Here is a 16555-nt window from a genome sequence, read left to right as displayed (position 1 = left end):
ACTGACCAAGATTAGGTGATTTTCGCAGTGAACTTGTTAAAGCAAACGTTACTTACCTTCGGTAACGATATATCTGTAAGAAACAGTAGTTAGTATTAAATTCCTTACCTTAGAATATCCCCAGGCGTCAGACTGGATCCGGAAACTTTTGCGTAGCAGTACCCCTGCTCGTCGGTAGGCGTCTGCGGCTCCACATCCGTCGGCGTTGGCGCCTGGATGACGTCGCCGGAGTACTTAGACGCCGCGCTGACGTCAGTTCTTATACACAGCTTTTCCGCGCAAGAAACACTGAGCCATGATAAATACCAACACTGGTGCCATGAAATTAGGGCCCTGAAAGGGATGACCTTAACCCTAGAAATCGGTTCACAGAACGGGGAGGATGGGTGGGGCGGTAAGGAATCTAATACTAACTACTGTTTCTTACAGATATATCGTTACCGAAGGTAAGTAACCTGTGCATCTGAAAGAAACAGGTTAGTATTAGATTCCTTACCTTAGAATAGATACCCCAGCAATTTCAACCCCAGTGGTGGGTCTGCAAACCAATAATCACACCAAAAAGTCCTGGAGGACGGAACGGCCAAAGAAGACATCCCTCCGGACTTGGCTGTCCAGGCAGTAGTGTCTTGCAAACGTGTGCAGCGAGGCCCATGTAGCTGCCTGACAGATGTCCTGCAAGGGGACTCCCCGGCCCAGGGCAGTTGTAGCCGCCGTGGCCCGAGTGGAATGGGCCCTCAGCTCAACAGGAGGCTCCTTCTTAGCCAAGGAGAAGCATGCCTTGATACACAAGACGACTCACCGAGAGATGGTCTGTTTGTGCACAGCCCGCCCCTTCTTAGCGCCCACGTAACCAACAAAGAGTTGATCATCCACCCGGAACTGGCGTGTGCGATCCAAATAGAAAGAGTGCCCACGTTTTGGGTCCAGACGGTGGAGCCGCTCTTCCTCTTTAGAGGGATGCGGAGGCGGAAAGAAGGTGGGCAAGGTGATGGACTGTCCGATGTGGAAGGCTGTGACTACCTTGGGCAGGAAAGAGGGTCTTGTCCACAACACAACCTTGTCCGGATGGACAGAAAGGAATGGAGGCTTGGATGGAAGAGGTGATGGCAACCAGGAAAGCAGTCTTAAGGGTAAGAAGACGGAGAGGACAGTTATGAAGTGGCTCAAAGGGAGCGCACATCAGAAAAGTAAGTACAAGGTTCAAGTCCCACTGAGGCATCACAAAAGGAACAGGGGGAAACATATGAGTGATGCCCTTCAAGAACCTATTAACAACCGGGGACTTGAACAGGTAGCCTTAAGAAGGTGGGAAGGGCAGAAAGGTAGCCCTTGATAGTGCCCAGAGCAGAGCCCTGCTGGGCAAGAGAAAGAAGGAAGAGGAGAACAACAGAAATAGGGGCAGAAAGGGGATCCACAGCCTTTGCTGTACACCATGCCACAAACTTGTTTCACCTGCAGGCGTATACAGACTTTGTGGAGGGACGCCTGGTTGCCAGAATCACATCACAAACTTCAGGAGGCAAGTCAAATGGCCTCAACTGTCACCGCTCAATCTCCAAGCATGAAGGTGGAGACTGGACAGGATCGGGTGGAGGACCGTCCCCTGCTGCTGCGACAGAAGGTCCTCCTGAAGAGGCAGACGAATCGGGGGATCGACAGACATGCTGAGTAGCTCGGGATACCAGTACCTTCATGCCCAGTCCGGAGCCACAAGGATGACTTTGGCTCGGTCGCGCCTGATCTTCAGCACTCTGGGCAGAAGTGGTATAGGCGGAAAGGCATACAACAGACCGCAGCTCCACTCGCGACGAAAAGAGTCTCCGAGCGAGTGCCGCCTTGGAAATTCCAAAGCGCAGAACTGATGACATTGACCGTTCTCTTCTGTGGCGAGTAGATCTAACCAAGGCTCTCCCCACTGCTGAAAGAGGCCTTGCGCCACGTCCGAGTTCAGACCCCGGGAACCTGCCAGGTGTTGAACCACCAGGGTCACGCCCTGATGTTTCAGCCACTGCCAGAGGCACAGAGCCTCCTGGCATAGGGTCCACGACCCCACCCGCCCTGTTTGTTGCAGTACCATATGGCGGTTGTGTTGTCCGTGAACACCTGCACTACACTCCCCCAGACAGAGGGGAGGAATGCCTTCAGTGCAAGCCGGATCGCCCGCAGCTCCAGAAGGTTGATGTGGAGCCGGGACTCTGCCGGAGACCAGAGGTCTCTGATCTCCGCCTCTCCCATGTGGCCTCACCAGCCCTGGAGGGAGGTGTCCGTCACAACTACGTGTCCGATTGGGGTAGGGAGAGGGATCTGCTGCTGACCCAATCGCGGTCCGTGAGCCACCACTTGTCTTGCAGTGCCCTCCGAGATCAAGACATGGTCGCACAAGTTGCCCTGATGCTGGACCCACTGAAACTTCAGGTCCCACTGCAGAGCCTGCCTGGCGTGATGCACCAGAAGGATGCAGGAGGCCATCAGCCCCAGAAGCCGCAGCGTCAACCTGACCGAGACTCGAGATAATGGCTGAAAAATCGGAGCCTGAATATCCCGAACCCGCTGCTCGGGAGGATAAACCCAAAACTGCGCTGAGTCCAGAACCGCTCCGATGAAGAGGAGCTTCTGAGAGGGACACAGGTGCGACTTCGGCACATTGATGGAGAACCCTAGCAGGTCAGCCTTAGTCTGGATGTGGCTGACTACTGTCTGGGGCGAGTCCGCCTTCAACAACCAGTCCTCGAGGTAGGGGGAAGACTGAAACCCCTAACCTGCGCAGATGAGCTGCGACCACCGCCATCACTTTCGTGAACACCCGTGGGGCGCTGGTAAGGCCGAAGGGGAGCACGGTAAATTGAAAGTGCTCGTGGCCTACCGTGAACCGCAGGTAACGCCAGTGGGCCGGCAGGACGGGGATATGAAAATAAGCGTCCTGCAAGTCCAACGCTAACATCCAGTCTCCTGGGTCCAGGGCAGCTAGGACCGGAAGAGCAATGACGTCTCTTCAACTGTTTGTGCTTACCTGAGGACTTCGAGCACGAAGACGACTCCCGGAGCTATGGTGGCTCCAACCCTGAGACCGGTCCCTCGACCTCCTCGCAGACCGGGACCTCGAGCGGCGCGGGGCTGACTGCCGGAGCTCGAGTCGCTTGCGAGACCGCTCCTGCCTAGCTTTAGACGTCAGGGCCCGGCAGTCGGAGCAGGCCTTGTCGTCGTGGTCGAGTCCCAGGCAACGAAGATACCGGCGATGGGGGTCTGTAACCGACATCAGTCGATCGCAGTCTAAGCAAGGCTTAAACCCGGGCATCCCTACAGGCACCGTCAGAGTCGATAGACTTTGAAAAGGATAAAAAATGCTTGATAAAGTTTAGTCAAAAATTGACTAAGGGGTACCACTTTTTACGGATCTGCGCTAGCTGGCACGGAAAAAATAAGAACTGACGTCAGCGCGCGAGGGTGGCGTCTAAGTACTCCGACAAAGTTATCCCAGCGCCGACGCAGGACACGGAGCCGCAGACGACGCCTACCGACGCGCAGGGGTACTGCTACGCAAAAGTTTCCGGGGCCAGTCAGACGCCTGGGGATATTCCAAGGTAAGGAATCTGTTTCTTTCAGATTTATTCCACATGCATGCTGCCTGCATCGAGAATGCTCTCATCCAGCCCGAGAAAGGCTACATTTGTTCTGAACCAGGAGACCTGCTTTGGCTGATCTTAAAATTGGTAACCTGGATAGTAATTCCTGATTTTCTTTCTCAAATACACAGTATACATTACATGTGCAGCTTTATGAACAATACTAAATGATTAAAAATAATCCTCTTTCTGAAAGGTAACCAATGCAGCTTCCTAAGTGCCACAGACTCAAAGGACAATCTTAGAAGATCCGCAGCTAACTGAGCTGCTGCATTTTGGATGCGACAAATTGTTAAATCAGCATGTTCGGCGTACCAGATAGCAGCCTTACTGGAGTCTAACCAGTGAAGAATAGCACTTGAACAATGAGAACTATGTACTGCAGGAAGAAACTGTAATTTTCTTAATGTTTTAGGAGACCAAAGCAGGTTGAAGAAAACCTGTTGACATGTGAGGTCAATGAAAGATCGTTGTAAAAATAAAAATAAAACAAAAGACTTTGAGGTTCCGTACCTCCGAGGATGCAGACTGGGGAAATTGGTTTGAGGAAGCCAGAAATCAGCCAGCACTAGCCATAGTATCTTATATGCTGAGCATCAGAGTATCTTAGTTATATTTTCAGAGAATTTGGGAAAATGCAATGTTAACTAGTTAGTACCCTTCTCATAGACTAGTGGAAAAGGTCCTATAGGGATGAGATTTTTGGGTCAACAGGTATTATAAGTGGAGTATCGTCAGCGTAATGCATAAAGACAGTCCCTCTATGACGAGCAGCTTTGCCAATGGCCTCACGTATATGTTAAATTAGGTTGGACTTATTGCGAATACTGGAGGTACTCCTTGGGTTCCGATTGATATGGTGGAAGAAAAACTGCCTGAGTTCTGCAATTCAAATAAGAAATGCACCATTCTGGCGCTGTGCCCTACAATCCAATTTCCAATAGTCTCTCTCCTAGCATCCTATGGGAGAGAGCATCGGAGGCAGCCTACCAGTCTAGCAATACCATGGCAACAGAGTTGCCCTTGACGACTGCCATCCTTAGATCCTCCAGGAGGGATCCCAGCACAGTTTCTCCCATGCATGGGACGGAAGCTTGACTGAGCAAGGTCGGGTAACTAATTGCTCTCTAGGTAATGGACTCGGATAGAATTTACATATTTTTGTAGTATTTTTACTGGTAATGGGAGGAGTGACATCGGTCGATAATGCTTTTTTCCAGTCCTGTGGAACTACTCCCTGAAACAGAGATGCATTATATTTGGGATGTATACTCCAAATAAATTATCTGCTAATGAGAGTCAAACTTTAGGCGGCATCAAATCACAAGGTGAAACTGATTTGATGGAATTAACTAAATACTTAAATTGAGTATCGTAAATGTGTTCAAACTCACAAACCCAAGTTTCCACATCTCCATTTTCACTTCCCACAGTAGCTGAACCTCATCTCCTTGTCTAGTCCACCTGCTGAACCCTGTTCAGGGAGGGCTCTTCCTCTGTGCACTTTTTCTGCATAATGTCTGCAATTTTGTCCTAAAGAAATATTACTAGATCACAGAGCTTTTGCGTGCGAGTTATTGAAGGAGTGGCACTAGCCAGGTTTACTAGAAAGCACGTAAAGTCAAACCTTCTTTGATGTACTAGTAGCTTGCTTACATTCTCTCCTGACTATTCCTAGCTCCTCACCATCACAAGGTGCAGTTGGCCGATTTCGAACACAAGTTGACTTCATTGGTACCATTCAGACTATCACTCTAGCGGTCCAACCATTATATGATTTCACCAACATATCAACTGGCATGTACATTGTTAACTGGGGACAACATTGATTCAGCTGCCTACCAACCTCCTTCATTCTTCCCAGGTTTTTCCCTGCGCCTTTCTGTCCTTTTTGAGTACCCGCTTTAATACCAAACAGCATCAAAGATTGGTCTGTCCAAGATTGTGGTTATGATCTTTCCTTTCACAATGAGGCCCTCTGAGCCAAAGATCAGGTTCAAAGTGTGACCAGTCATTATTACACTGCATTAGATCTATTGCCTCCAATGAGTTAAAGTCTCTCGACTGGATTTTTGTCTGGATCTGTCCAAAAACGATAGTCACCCAACACCAATAGTTTAGCGTGAGAAAGATGTAGAGGTGCCTGAAATTCCAGGAAACCTTCAACAAAGTGTTCCAGAGAGACTTTATGGCCTATAACACAGTACTCAAATCAGGGAGGAGGAACACAAAGGTTGTATTGAGAAGCTCAAAATTCTGCTTCAGTAAGGGTCTGTAAATGTATCTTCCTTAAGCCCAAGTCCAACCGAAAAAATGATTGCTTGTCCCCCTCCACGGCCTACCAATAATGGTCGGTACCTAACTTTGTAGCCCATAGGGCATGCAAGCAATAAACAAAGTTGTTGGAGTCCTGCATAGTCCAAGCTTCTGTTATAGAAAACAGATCTAGCTTATGGTTTTCAGTCGAATGCCTGGGAAGTGAGCATGAGTTTGTCAAAGCACACTGTAGTCTGCCTTGTGCACTCCTTATATAAAGGGATTTTCGTGACACTTCATTCTCCTCAACCCAATACTGATGCTCCCCCGAGAGGCTCCCCAGTCCTCCCAATTGTCTTTCTCCGAAGTACGCTCCCATTCACAAATTATACATCTTTCAGTAAGAATCTCTTCCCTCTTAAATGCTTCAGGCAAGAGGTTACACCGCATGCCATTCCAATTAGGAAGAAACTCCCTGGAATGTCCGCAGTCAGGCATTCCTGCCACGTCTCTTCCATCACCAGTGTGGCCCCCAAAACCGGCAGTGTGGCCAGTGCTGAGTGCGGTCGGTGTACGGACAGGTGCAGACAGGCTTGCCTTTAGTGCACCATTGGCACACCCATGCAGCAGTACGCCTTAAATAAGCGGTGCCATGCCTTCTATCCGTGCTAGCAAGCAAACCAAAATGGCGGCTGATGACAGTATGGCTCATGAAGAGTGAAAAAACAGCGGCCTCTCAGCTCTCAAAAACAACATGGCTTTCACTGTGATATGCTCTATTATTGCCCTTCACTTCGGCTCCTTCCAACAAATTCAACTCAGATTAACTGCATTTCATTACATTGGGGCAAAAAGCTTAAATTCTTCCACCCAGTTCCGGTCCCTAACAAACCCCCTCCCTTATAATTTCCAACTTCCAGATACTTAAGGGTCCAAAAGCACTTTCCTAATCTAACTCACATTTGCCTAAAATCCCAAAATGTCAAACGTTTTTATATTTTATGACCAGGTGGTAACATTCACAGGCAACGCTCTTTACTCTACACCACGCAGCTCAGGACAAAGTACAGTCTCAAATCACACCACAGAAGTGACAGATCTCAGTCAGAAGCCTGCAACATGTGCATTACGAGACCTGCACCCATGTCACGCTTAGTCTTTTGCTATCACAATCGCTGAAAGCGGTTGCTTGACGCCAGGTCCCACCGCTCACCTTGTGCCTCTGGTATCCTCCAAATGCAATGCGACGGGCGTCCTCCACATTGTCACAGACCAGGGCATTGCCACAGGCGTACTGAAGAGCCTTCTTAATGTGGGGCGGCTCATATCGAATGACGTCAATAATGAGCTTGGCCCCTTTCAGCTCTCGCAGTTTCTCATCAGTGGGCTTCACCTGCAAAGAAAGAGTAGACAAATGAGAACTGTGCCTTCAACCAGGATTACCAGGTACCCACATACTCTGAGTCAGCAGAATTGCACTCGAATGCACCTACCAGAGACTGATATATATATATATATATATATCTCTCTCTCCAAGGGCCCACGGGCCCGAAAAGCGTCGGGCTGTTGTTGCCTCACCTGCACATTAAAATCTTTTGAAGTCAGATCCTGTGGTCCGTTTCTCTTTTTGCTTCGCCGATCTGGACGATTGGAAGTGGCGTGTAGAGTCTTCGTTTGTATGTATATATATTACACAAATACATTATCTACTGGCATCACCAGTAGGTAGTTATAGTTACGATGTAGTTACCATAGGAAGAGCGTTTTTTCATTTGACAACAACATTTGACGAATCCTCACGAAATTTTTAAAACAAGTTCAACGCTCACTTGAGCAGTAGTCTTGAAAATTTCTGGGTGATCCGCCCAGCAGGAGTTATCCCCATATTAATTTCCATAGGAACTTTAGAAAAGGCTACAGCCTACACTGCTGAACGGAATTGCAATTTGGCAGAAAGGTAGCGGTTGGTCCAGAAGGCGAAATTTTTGTGAATTGGTGTAAATCAGTTTTGGAGTTATTTAAAGGTTTTTAAGATATACAAATGGGGACGCAGAGGATCCGCGACCCCACCCAAGATCTCGTGCTGAGATCTGATTGGTTGCCAACACTTCAAATCAGAAGTGGTGGCAGACATCTTGCGACTCACTTGAGCGGAGTCACAAGAAAAACTATAAAAGAAGTAAAAACAACAAAAACAAACAAGCATTGGCATAGCCAATAGGTCTCGCCTTTGGGACCTTATAAGTGTTTAGCCATTCAACAGATGATGTTGTTGCACCAAGGATATTGTGCTGGATACCTAAACACTTATAAGGTCCCAAAGGCGAGACCTATTGGCTATGCCAATGCTGGTTAATTAAGCACCTGCTGAAGAGACTTGTGTTTGTACCCCGCATGCCACCAACGACTAAGCTATTCCATAAGCAGTGGAAGCATGCACTTCTGCTGCTGTATCTGTTATGCAAGGAAGGAAAGCCTGCACTTCAGCCTTCTCTGTGAGACAGCGTTGCATGTTTTCAGGGTTAGACGGACCTTTAATATGACAATCAGTCCGTGTCCGACAGGCTGGTCCGACAGTTCAGTGGGTAGGCTGTTTTGGGCCTGTTTTACTGCCTGCTTGGCTGGTTTTTACTGTTGATTTCCCTGATAATAAAACATTCCTTGACTACTGTTAGCTCAAATCAATGAATCTCCATACCTTGCAAAACACTTCTACTGCATGTCTTTACAAGTTGAAAACTATCCCAATTTGCAAACATGAGCCACTTTTTTTTAGCTATCTGATTCACTAACGGGGCCATTTTTATTTTGGTGCCCTGGCCTATTTTCTGACCCAGTCTGACCTGCTTGTTTTACAGCTATTGTGCTTATGTGTTCTATGAGGAAGGTAAGTTTGCACTGTTGCTGTCCAATTCTGCTTCTGAAAAAACCTTCTGCTGCATCTTTCGCCACTTGTCCCTTCTCTTGTGTATAGTCTTTTTATTTAATTGTAAAGAAAACATAAAAATACATAGGGCCTTATTACAAGTTTGGCGGTCCGATTGCAATTGGACTGTGGTTTATGATACCGCCGTATTACAAGTTTACTTATGGGCCGGTGGTGTGGCTACAGCGGTCTTGTGGCGGTGGGCAATGTATTTCCACATATATCAATGCCTGTGTCTACATTCCGACTGCATGATTCGAATGCACACACATATGTGGTAAAATGTTACCTACAGTTTGCCGTAGTCCGAACCATATGTTGACAGGCACAGTAATGGGAACATGGTACCAAGGCACTTAAGATGGGGTCGTATTCCTCTAGGTGAAGATGCTCCTGTGCAAGGGGGACCTGGAGATTGTGATCCACGTCAAATTCTGCTGGTAAAAACTGGAAAGGGGTGAGCATGCACCCCAAATCCTTCATTTCCGCCGACCTTTTGGCGGCTGTCCAACCACCTTGAAAGCTAATCGAGAAGTCAACTCGTGATACGGATGTCGATGTTGCTCCTCTGTACTGCCTTGTGGAGGCTGCCTTCCCCCGACTGCATCCCCGGCAATCAGCGGTGTGCTGGCAGTGCCTGCAATCCAGCCGCAGTCCTTGCATAGCCAGAGTGTCCAACCCTAATACGGCGGACGGTTCACCACAGTAGGACCCCCACCGTTGGGACAGCGTTCCAAGGACTACCTAACTCTTAATAAGGGACCAAGTGTAATGCAAAAATAAAAATACATATCATAAAAGTAAGCATAAGTACTAGGCATAAACCAAATAAAAAGCAAGCTAAAAACTACAAAAGAAACAAATAACTTGCTGCTTGTATTCTATTCATTCTTTGTGTTGGGGAAGACTTTCCCCGCTCTATTAATGAAGCTCAGTGAAAACTTTTTTCACTGTTGAAAAGCCCTAACTTGTGGCATTGTTTGAATGCATCAGAGACAAAAGTGCGCTTTATAAAATTATATGAACCAAGTTTACTTTCGGTTCTGTATATGAAGCATGCAACCAGTTTACCATATGGACTGCATTACTTTATAACATTTTAAAACGCACAGGTGTCACGTGGCTCTCTGGCCGACACCACTTTCCATTATTTTTATTTTTTTAGTTCATACTTGTACTTAGGACTTTAATTTAAGTGGGCTGGGTCTCACTGGTGCTGAGCACCAGCAGTTTTTTAAAGGGGGGCCTTAAATGAGTCTCTATTGGGCTCTGTTTTGTTACCTGGCACAGGTGGTCTGTTTTTTCCAGACTGCAGTGACAGCACGCACAGAGATGTACACTGCCTACTTCTCACTAGTGGAGAAGTTATGGCATGACATCATGCCAGGTGACCGATGTAGGAGAAGGGACATCCTTTCAAGAGTTATTTTCTCTCTGGATTTCCCTTCTCTTTTTGAAACGCAGAAGCAGCAAACATTGTCGTGGTGTCACCAGTGCTGTAAGTGGAAACTTTTTCAATATTACAGACAAGCCCTAGTTTCTGCTTATTTATCTTATGCAACTAACAACCATTGACAAAGCTAACAGTCCTGACTTCTTGTAGGTATGATGTTACTTGTTGTATCATATGTCTGGATGCAATGACAGACACAGCAAAATACAAGTCCAACGGCACACTACGCTAGGCACAGATTTGCCACTGACATGCAGCTTCACTGACAAAACTATGTAGCGTACGGCAAATATTTATCATTTGCACATCACCAAGTAAAATATTCCGATTTGTTTTTGTCCAATTAAAATCATTTTTTGTATTTCTGGAGTGAGATGGAAACAAAGTGCTTCTCTAAACATCGAAATGCATTTCAAATTATTTGTACAGCTCATTTACTAGCTTTTTAAATGGTGTGCACCCAGCATGATTGTCAGTCAGTCCACTTTACAAAATCCTCTAACTTTGCAGTCAGAGAAAGAAAAGTAAACACCATTCCCTTGGATAATTTAAGCCGCAATCTGTTATTAGAGATAAGCTGACATTTGAGCTCTGTCTTTATACACGCAGAAAATGTGCGGGATAAAAACAAGATTTAAGTCCTCTTCATTGTGCATTCACTTTCTGAGTGCACACATCTGTTTTTTGCCAGCTTGAGCTCTCGCCGGGCCAGTAGGCCCCAAAACATAGCGCTTCCTGATAACATCTGATTCGCCATTGCGAGTGTGTTTGTAGATTTCTCGAGGCTTGAGGAGTAACGAAGAGTGGTGTACCACAAGACTCAGGGTTGCAGCTCCTACGTTGTTGGCTTTACAGTAACCTTTGCATTTCAATGTACTTTCAGATGTGTCCCAAGGGTCCTCAATCAGTTGTTTAGCTTTTAGTCACAGTGGGATCTTCATGAATCCACTCCAGTGATTGGAAGATCTTTCTACGGGGCTCTAACTTTCCATAAAAACATACAGAAGGTCAATCAAAAGGCCATGAGCTGCAGCTTGTGGGCTAACAGCTCAATGTTCCCTGCCAGCAGTGTACCTGTGCCCTTCACACACACAAGCGCATCAAACTCCCAGTCTAGTTATTCATTCCCTGGATCGGTGTGCGAGTGCCCTTACCTCCAAGTAGTCGAGTGGGAGGAAGGTCTCGGGCTCGCCCCGCTGTTCTTTGATGTACTGGATACAGTCCCTCCCAGTTTTCTCCGAGTCCACAATGATGGCGTCCATGTTCTTGCCCAGCACCTTGGTGACTGCGATCTGATACTTCTTTTGAGTGGGCTGGCACAGGTCGATCAGACGGCCGTACTGTGGGAGAAGCACATGGTGAATCCGGAGTGGGGAATACACAAATGTCTACTGGCTGAAGAGGATTCAACTGAAATGAGATATCATACAGAAAAGTAGAGCCAAGGGTGAAAAGCAGAAAAGTAACGAACAGGCATGGCATATTTACTCTTCCTAACAGCAACTGACAGGCTCAACAGCAACACTGAACACTGACAGGAAATGAATGCCACAAACAGCAACAAAGGGAATACACTCAACAGGACTTGCGGGACAACAGCATCCCTTAAAAGTGTTTGTGCACCAAGTCTAACACAAGCAATGAAACAAGCATTTGCAATGCAATAGGTCTCGCATTAGGAAAGTGTGAGCAATTGGTATTGTAAATGACACATTTTTTTAATATGTGTTGGCTTTGAAAATATATAAATTAATAGCATTGTTATTCACAAAGCCAATAGCTTACACTTTCCTAATGCGAGTCCTATTGGCTATGGCAATGCTTGTTGGTAGTAAGCAAGGACAGTGCTATTGTGGTGCTGAGTGATGATGTGGTTGGGCTGAGTGATGTGGTGGTGTCCCAGAGTGATGTGGTGGTGTCCCAGAGTGATGTGGTGGTGTCCCCCAGAGTGATGTGGTGGTGTCCCCCAGAGTGATGTGGTGGTGTCCCCCAGAGTGATGTGGTGGTGTCCCCCAGAGTGATGTGGTGGTGTCCCCCAGAGTGATGTGGTGGTGTCCCCCAGAGTGATGTGGTGGTGTCCCCGAGTGATGTGGTGGTGTCCCCGAGTGATGTGGTGGTGTCCCCGAGTGATGTGGTGGTGTCCCCGAGTGATGTGATGGTGTCCCAGAGTGATGTGGTGGTGTCCCAGAGTGATGTGGTGGTGTCCCAGAGTGATGTGGTGGTGTCCCCGAGTGGTGCCCCCGAGTGATGTGGTGGTGCCCCAGAGTGATGTGGTGGTGCCCCAGAGTGATGTGGTGGTGCCCCAGAGTGATGTGGTGGTGTCCCAGAGTGATGTGGTGGTGTCCCAGAGTGATGTGGTGGTGTCCCAGAGTGATGTGGTGGTGTCCCAGAGTGATGTGGTGGTGTCCCAGAGTGATGTGGTGGTGTCCCAGAGTGATGTGGTGGTGTCCCAGAGTGATGTGGTGGTGTCCCAGAGTGATGTGGTGGTGTTCCAGAGTGATGTGGTGGTGCACCTGAGAGGTGCCCCTGAGTGATGTGGTGGTGCCCCTGAGTGATGTGGTGGTGCCCCTGAGTGATGTGGTGGTGCCCCTGAGTGATGTGGTGGTGCCCCTGAGTGATGTGGTGGTGTCCCTGAGTGATTCCCCTGAGTGATGTGGTGGTGTTCCTGAGTGCTGTGGTGTGTGAGGGGGAGGGGGTGAGAGGGTGTAGTGTAGTTCCTATATTCCCAATAGGCTCTGCGCATTGGAATAACAAACAATAGTTTAGACGTAGGACTTAGGTCGACTAGGTCTCTATTGAATATGTTAGACTTAATTATGAATGGCAGCTAGCTCAGAGGTCACTAGAAACTCTCGAATAAACAAGAAGGGATTCGTTTCTGACAACCATATAACATGACAACTTTGTTCCCCAAGAATAAGAAATATATCTTCAGAGTCGCGGAAACAATAGATGGCTATTTCACTCAGTCAATCGTGCATGCTTCGTTTCACCAGGGTTTTTGCAGAGAAATAAAGAGATGGGCGTTTTCAATAAAAAGGTTATTTATTGAGTAGTCTTCTTTCTCATGTAAGAGAAGTTAATTGCAACAATCGTAATAGATGCTATGAAGTAAAGTGCGTACAGTAAAAAGAGTATTATGAAATAATACTGTAAAAGCATGACATGGTTTCTAAGTCATAAGATACATAAAATAGATAAAATACATACAATGATAAATAATGACTAAAAGTACTCAACTGGTGCATCTAAAATACGCCTACCCCTGTGTACCTAACCTAAGTCTAGTACAAGGGAAGAAGTAAGTGAGGTGTAGCTTGAGTTAAATAGTTTCTGCCAAGAATCTATCCAAGAATTCTCGAACGGTCTAATCAGCTCCGTACCTTGGTTATAGAATGAAGGAGGTCTTGTATCTCTCTCTCAGGACTCAATCTCCCAGTAACCCACAAGGGTAGCAGGGAAACACTGGAGCTGGATTTCTCGGCAGGAGAAAAGACAGCATCTCTCTCAGTGCGTCAGCTGGAGGGTCGGCTTCCTTCGGCACTCGCTACAGCAGGGCGTCGGGCAAGTAGTTAGTCGATCTGCTCCAAACCACCGTGCTTTGCTAGGGCAGATGTGGATATATTTATACCTGGAAGGTGCAGAGTTTGACGTAAGGGTGGACATAATAACGTCACTAAGAACTCAAAGTTCTTTACACGCTCCAGGAGTTCTGGGACAAATCAATACTGAAGCAGGGGGAAGTCTCGTACTGCTGAAGGCTGGTTGTCTTCAAGAACTCGTTGTACTCTAGGAGCTTAGTGGAAGTAGCCATGCCGTATTTGGACTGCGTTGGTTGTGCCTAAATATGGTTATGATTCTTATGCCTATATAAGGATATGATAAGTTATACCTATATAAGGGCATGAATCGGGAAAATTACACTAGAGCCCTAGATACGTTACAACACCCACTCCACGTAGAATGTACATCTTTACTAAATACTAAGCAGTTATAACATTTCTAAGCATGTGTTTACAATCCCACCCCAAAAATAAAAAAAATGCATTTGAAATGGTTTGTACACGAAAAATGAGTATTGTACTGTACATTTTCTAAGCAGTGGTATCATTCAAATGCATATAGTTTTATATTTGAAATGCTTGCTGAATGATTCCCGAAATTACATTTATGAAATGGCTCTTGATACAGAAGAGAAGGTCGAGACCATTTAATCACAGATTTATATAGTACTGTACATATGCTAGAGACTAAGTTTAAATATTTTCTCTAGATTTCAAAAAATAGAAATCTTGTTCTCTAAGAATAGTTCTACATTAAGCAGATTACTCTGTGCCAAAAAAGGTAAATATTTTGGTATTTGAGAAAAAATAATTTCGTTGTAGTAAAAAATAGTTCCAAATTTTTGAAGTTCTGTTTATCAAAACTGAAGGCCGAAATCAAAGTTCAGGGAACGCTGTGTGCTGGTTTCTCAAGAGTTATTCTCGTTGTTACGAGAAAACTTTAACTCAGATAGGCTGGCAAAGAATTTGTCTACCACAGTAGGTGAAAGTTGGGCCATTTCCGAAAAAGTAGAAATACTGCATATGTGAGATACATTACCGTCAGCGTGATCTGGATCAGTAATGTTCACAGAAAGTTGTACCTGTGTGCCGCATTCATCTCGTACCTCACTGCCACCTAGTCGTAATGGTGAGGTCTCAACGAATGCCGTCATCAGAATTGGTAGCCGCTGGGGACCACACGTTGCATGAGCCGTTACTGAACCAAGCAAAGTATCGACATCCATAGGTACTGCTGATGGAAGTGAGAGACAGATGTCTAACACGTATTCTTCACCGCAGAGAAGGCATCGTAGAACAGGTAAGATGCAATCTTGCCAGATTGGTCTGAATGATAGAAACCGTAGTGGTATTCAGATCTCTTAGATGAGCCAAGCCGAGGACCTGTGTTATCTTATTTCGGTACCGCATTGCCTGGATCGTTTGTTCCATGGTAATCTGGGTATCGCTGGTGACTTGGCTTGCCATATCGGAGCAGAAGGAACAAAAATTGAATTCCTGCTAAGAGTCCCAAAATGAGAGGCAGACCGCCGAACACAAGAGTGCACGAAATTCTGAAAAATGCTCAGGACTGCTTCAAAGGGTGTTAACAGTCCCGAAAAAAGTGTCTTAAATACATGTGCGAAGCCACTGGTATCTGACATGTTTAAAATTTGACCTAACATTTCTACGAAATGTACGGGGCAGTTTGTTGATAATAATGTATGTATCTCTGCCGAGGTCCTTGCAACTTGCAGATCATACGTTTCTCTAGACGAGGTCAAAGGCACAGTTTTTTTGTAAAAGAATGGCTTTCATTCTGCTTAATGTATCAATTTGAATAGAAGAGATATTCAATGAAGGCCAAATTGTTGCCTCCTTGTCTGGCTTTCTGTTTGGATACAATACTTGCATACAACAAGTGACCCTGGATGTAACACTGACGAGATAGGCTGTTCCTGGCAACATGCCACAACAGCTGTGGTCACTTAACATAACATAGCTGCCGTTGGAAAGCTGCCTGAAAACAGGTTCTGTTTGTGTGGCTGGGGTGCCGTGCAAGTGGCAAGAAAGGTCATTAGATGAACCCTCACAGGCTCCATGTAAATTAATTTCTTGACACAGAAGTGTACCACTTGGTGAGTATTCACAATTTTTCCCACTAAGAAATACTTCTTGGTTACGCCCACTCCCAACATCTATGTGTGTAAGGTAAATTCCAGGTCGACTTAATGTATCCTTTACCCAACCTTTCATACAGGCCCGCTGGTATATGCTGTAGGCAGTATTGAAACTGGAATGTAATTATTGGTATTGTTATGGTACCATGTATTATCCATTCAATGACAGGCCTCTCGGAAACTGTTAATGGGAATCTTTCTAGTCTTTCAATGCTCAGCACTGTATAGTCCGCTCCTTTTTGTGCCAAAGAGATTTGTTTATCTGTAAGGTTAAAGATAGAAAATAACCACGCAGAGCAGAATATACCAATGGGGCAATAAGTCCAGCACAATGCTATATAGGCTCTGCCAGGGCACTTTCCAGGCGCAGGCCCTGCCGGGTCTTCTGGATGAGGCCGGGGATTCCTTGTCGGCCCCTAAGGAGCTAGCAGACAGTTTTGCGCAATACTACGCGGCCCAGTATGCCCGTCGGGAGTCCCTCCAAGAAGAGGCCATCGACAAATTTCTTGCAGACCTTCCGCCACGGGCAATTTCGGAGGAGGGACGGGATCGTCTCGAACTCCCTCTGTCGG

At 46.4% G+C, this 16555-nt stretch overlaps 1 protein-coding gene across 1 annotated transcript in view; it reads right to left on the bottom strand.

Moving 5' to 3' along the window:
- The window catches only part of SMC1A (structural maintenance of chromosomes 1A), a 182958-nt gene that overhangs the window by 79232 nt on the left and 87171 nt on the right, over positions 1-16555 (bottom strand). Inside the window, exons 10-11 of the mRNA XM_086940138.1 lie at positions 11416-11601; positions 7096-7275 (exon numbers count right to left, since the gene is read on the bottom strand). Coding sequence (XP_086796264.1) covers positions 7096-7275; positions 11416-11601 — 366 coding nt within the window. The remainder of the gene's footprint in view (positions 1-7095; positions 7276-11415; positions 11602-16555) is intronic.

Source organism: Lissotriton vulgaris, chromosome 10, assembly GCF_964263255.1.
Source record: "Lissotriton vulgaris chromosome 10, aLisVul1.2, whole genome shotgun sequence".
In the NCBI taxonomy this organism is placed as follows: Eukaryota; Metazoa; Chordata; class Amphibia; order Caudata; family Salamandridae; genus Lissotriton; species Lissotriton vulgaris.
Note: the sequence above shows the minus strand (reverse complement) of the source record. Positions and strands in the feature narration are given on the sequence as shown.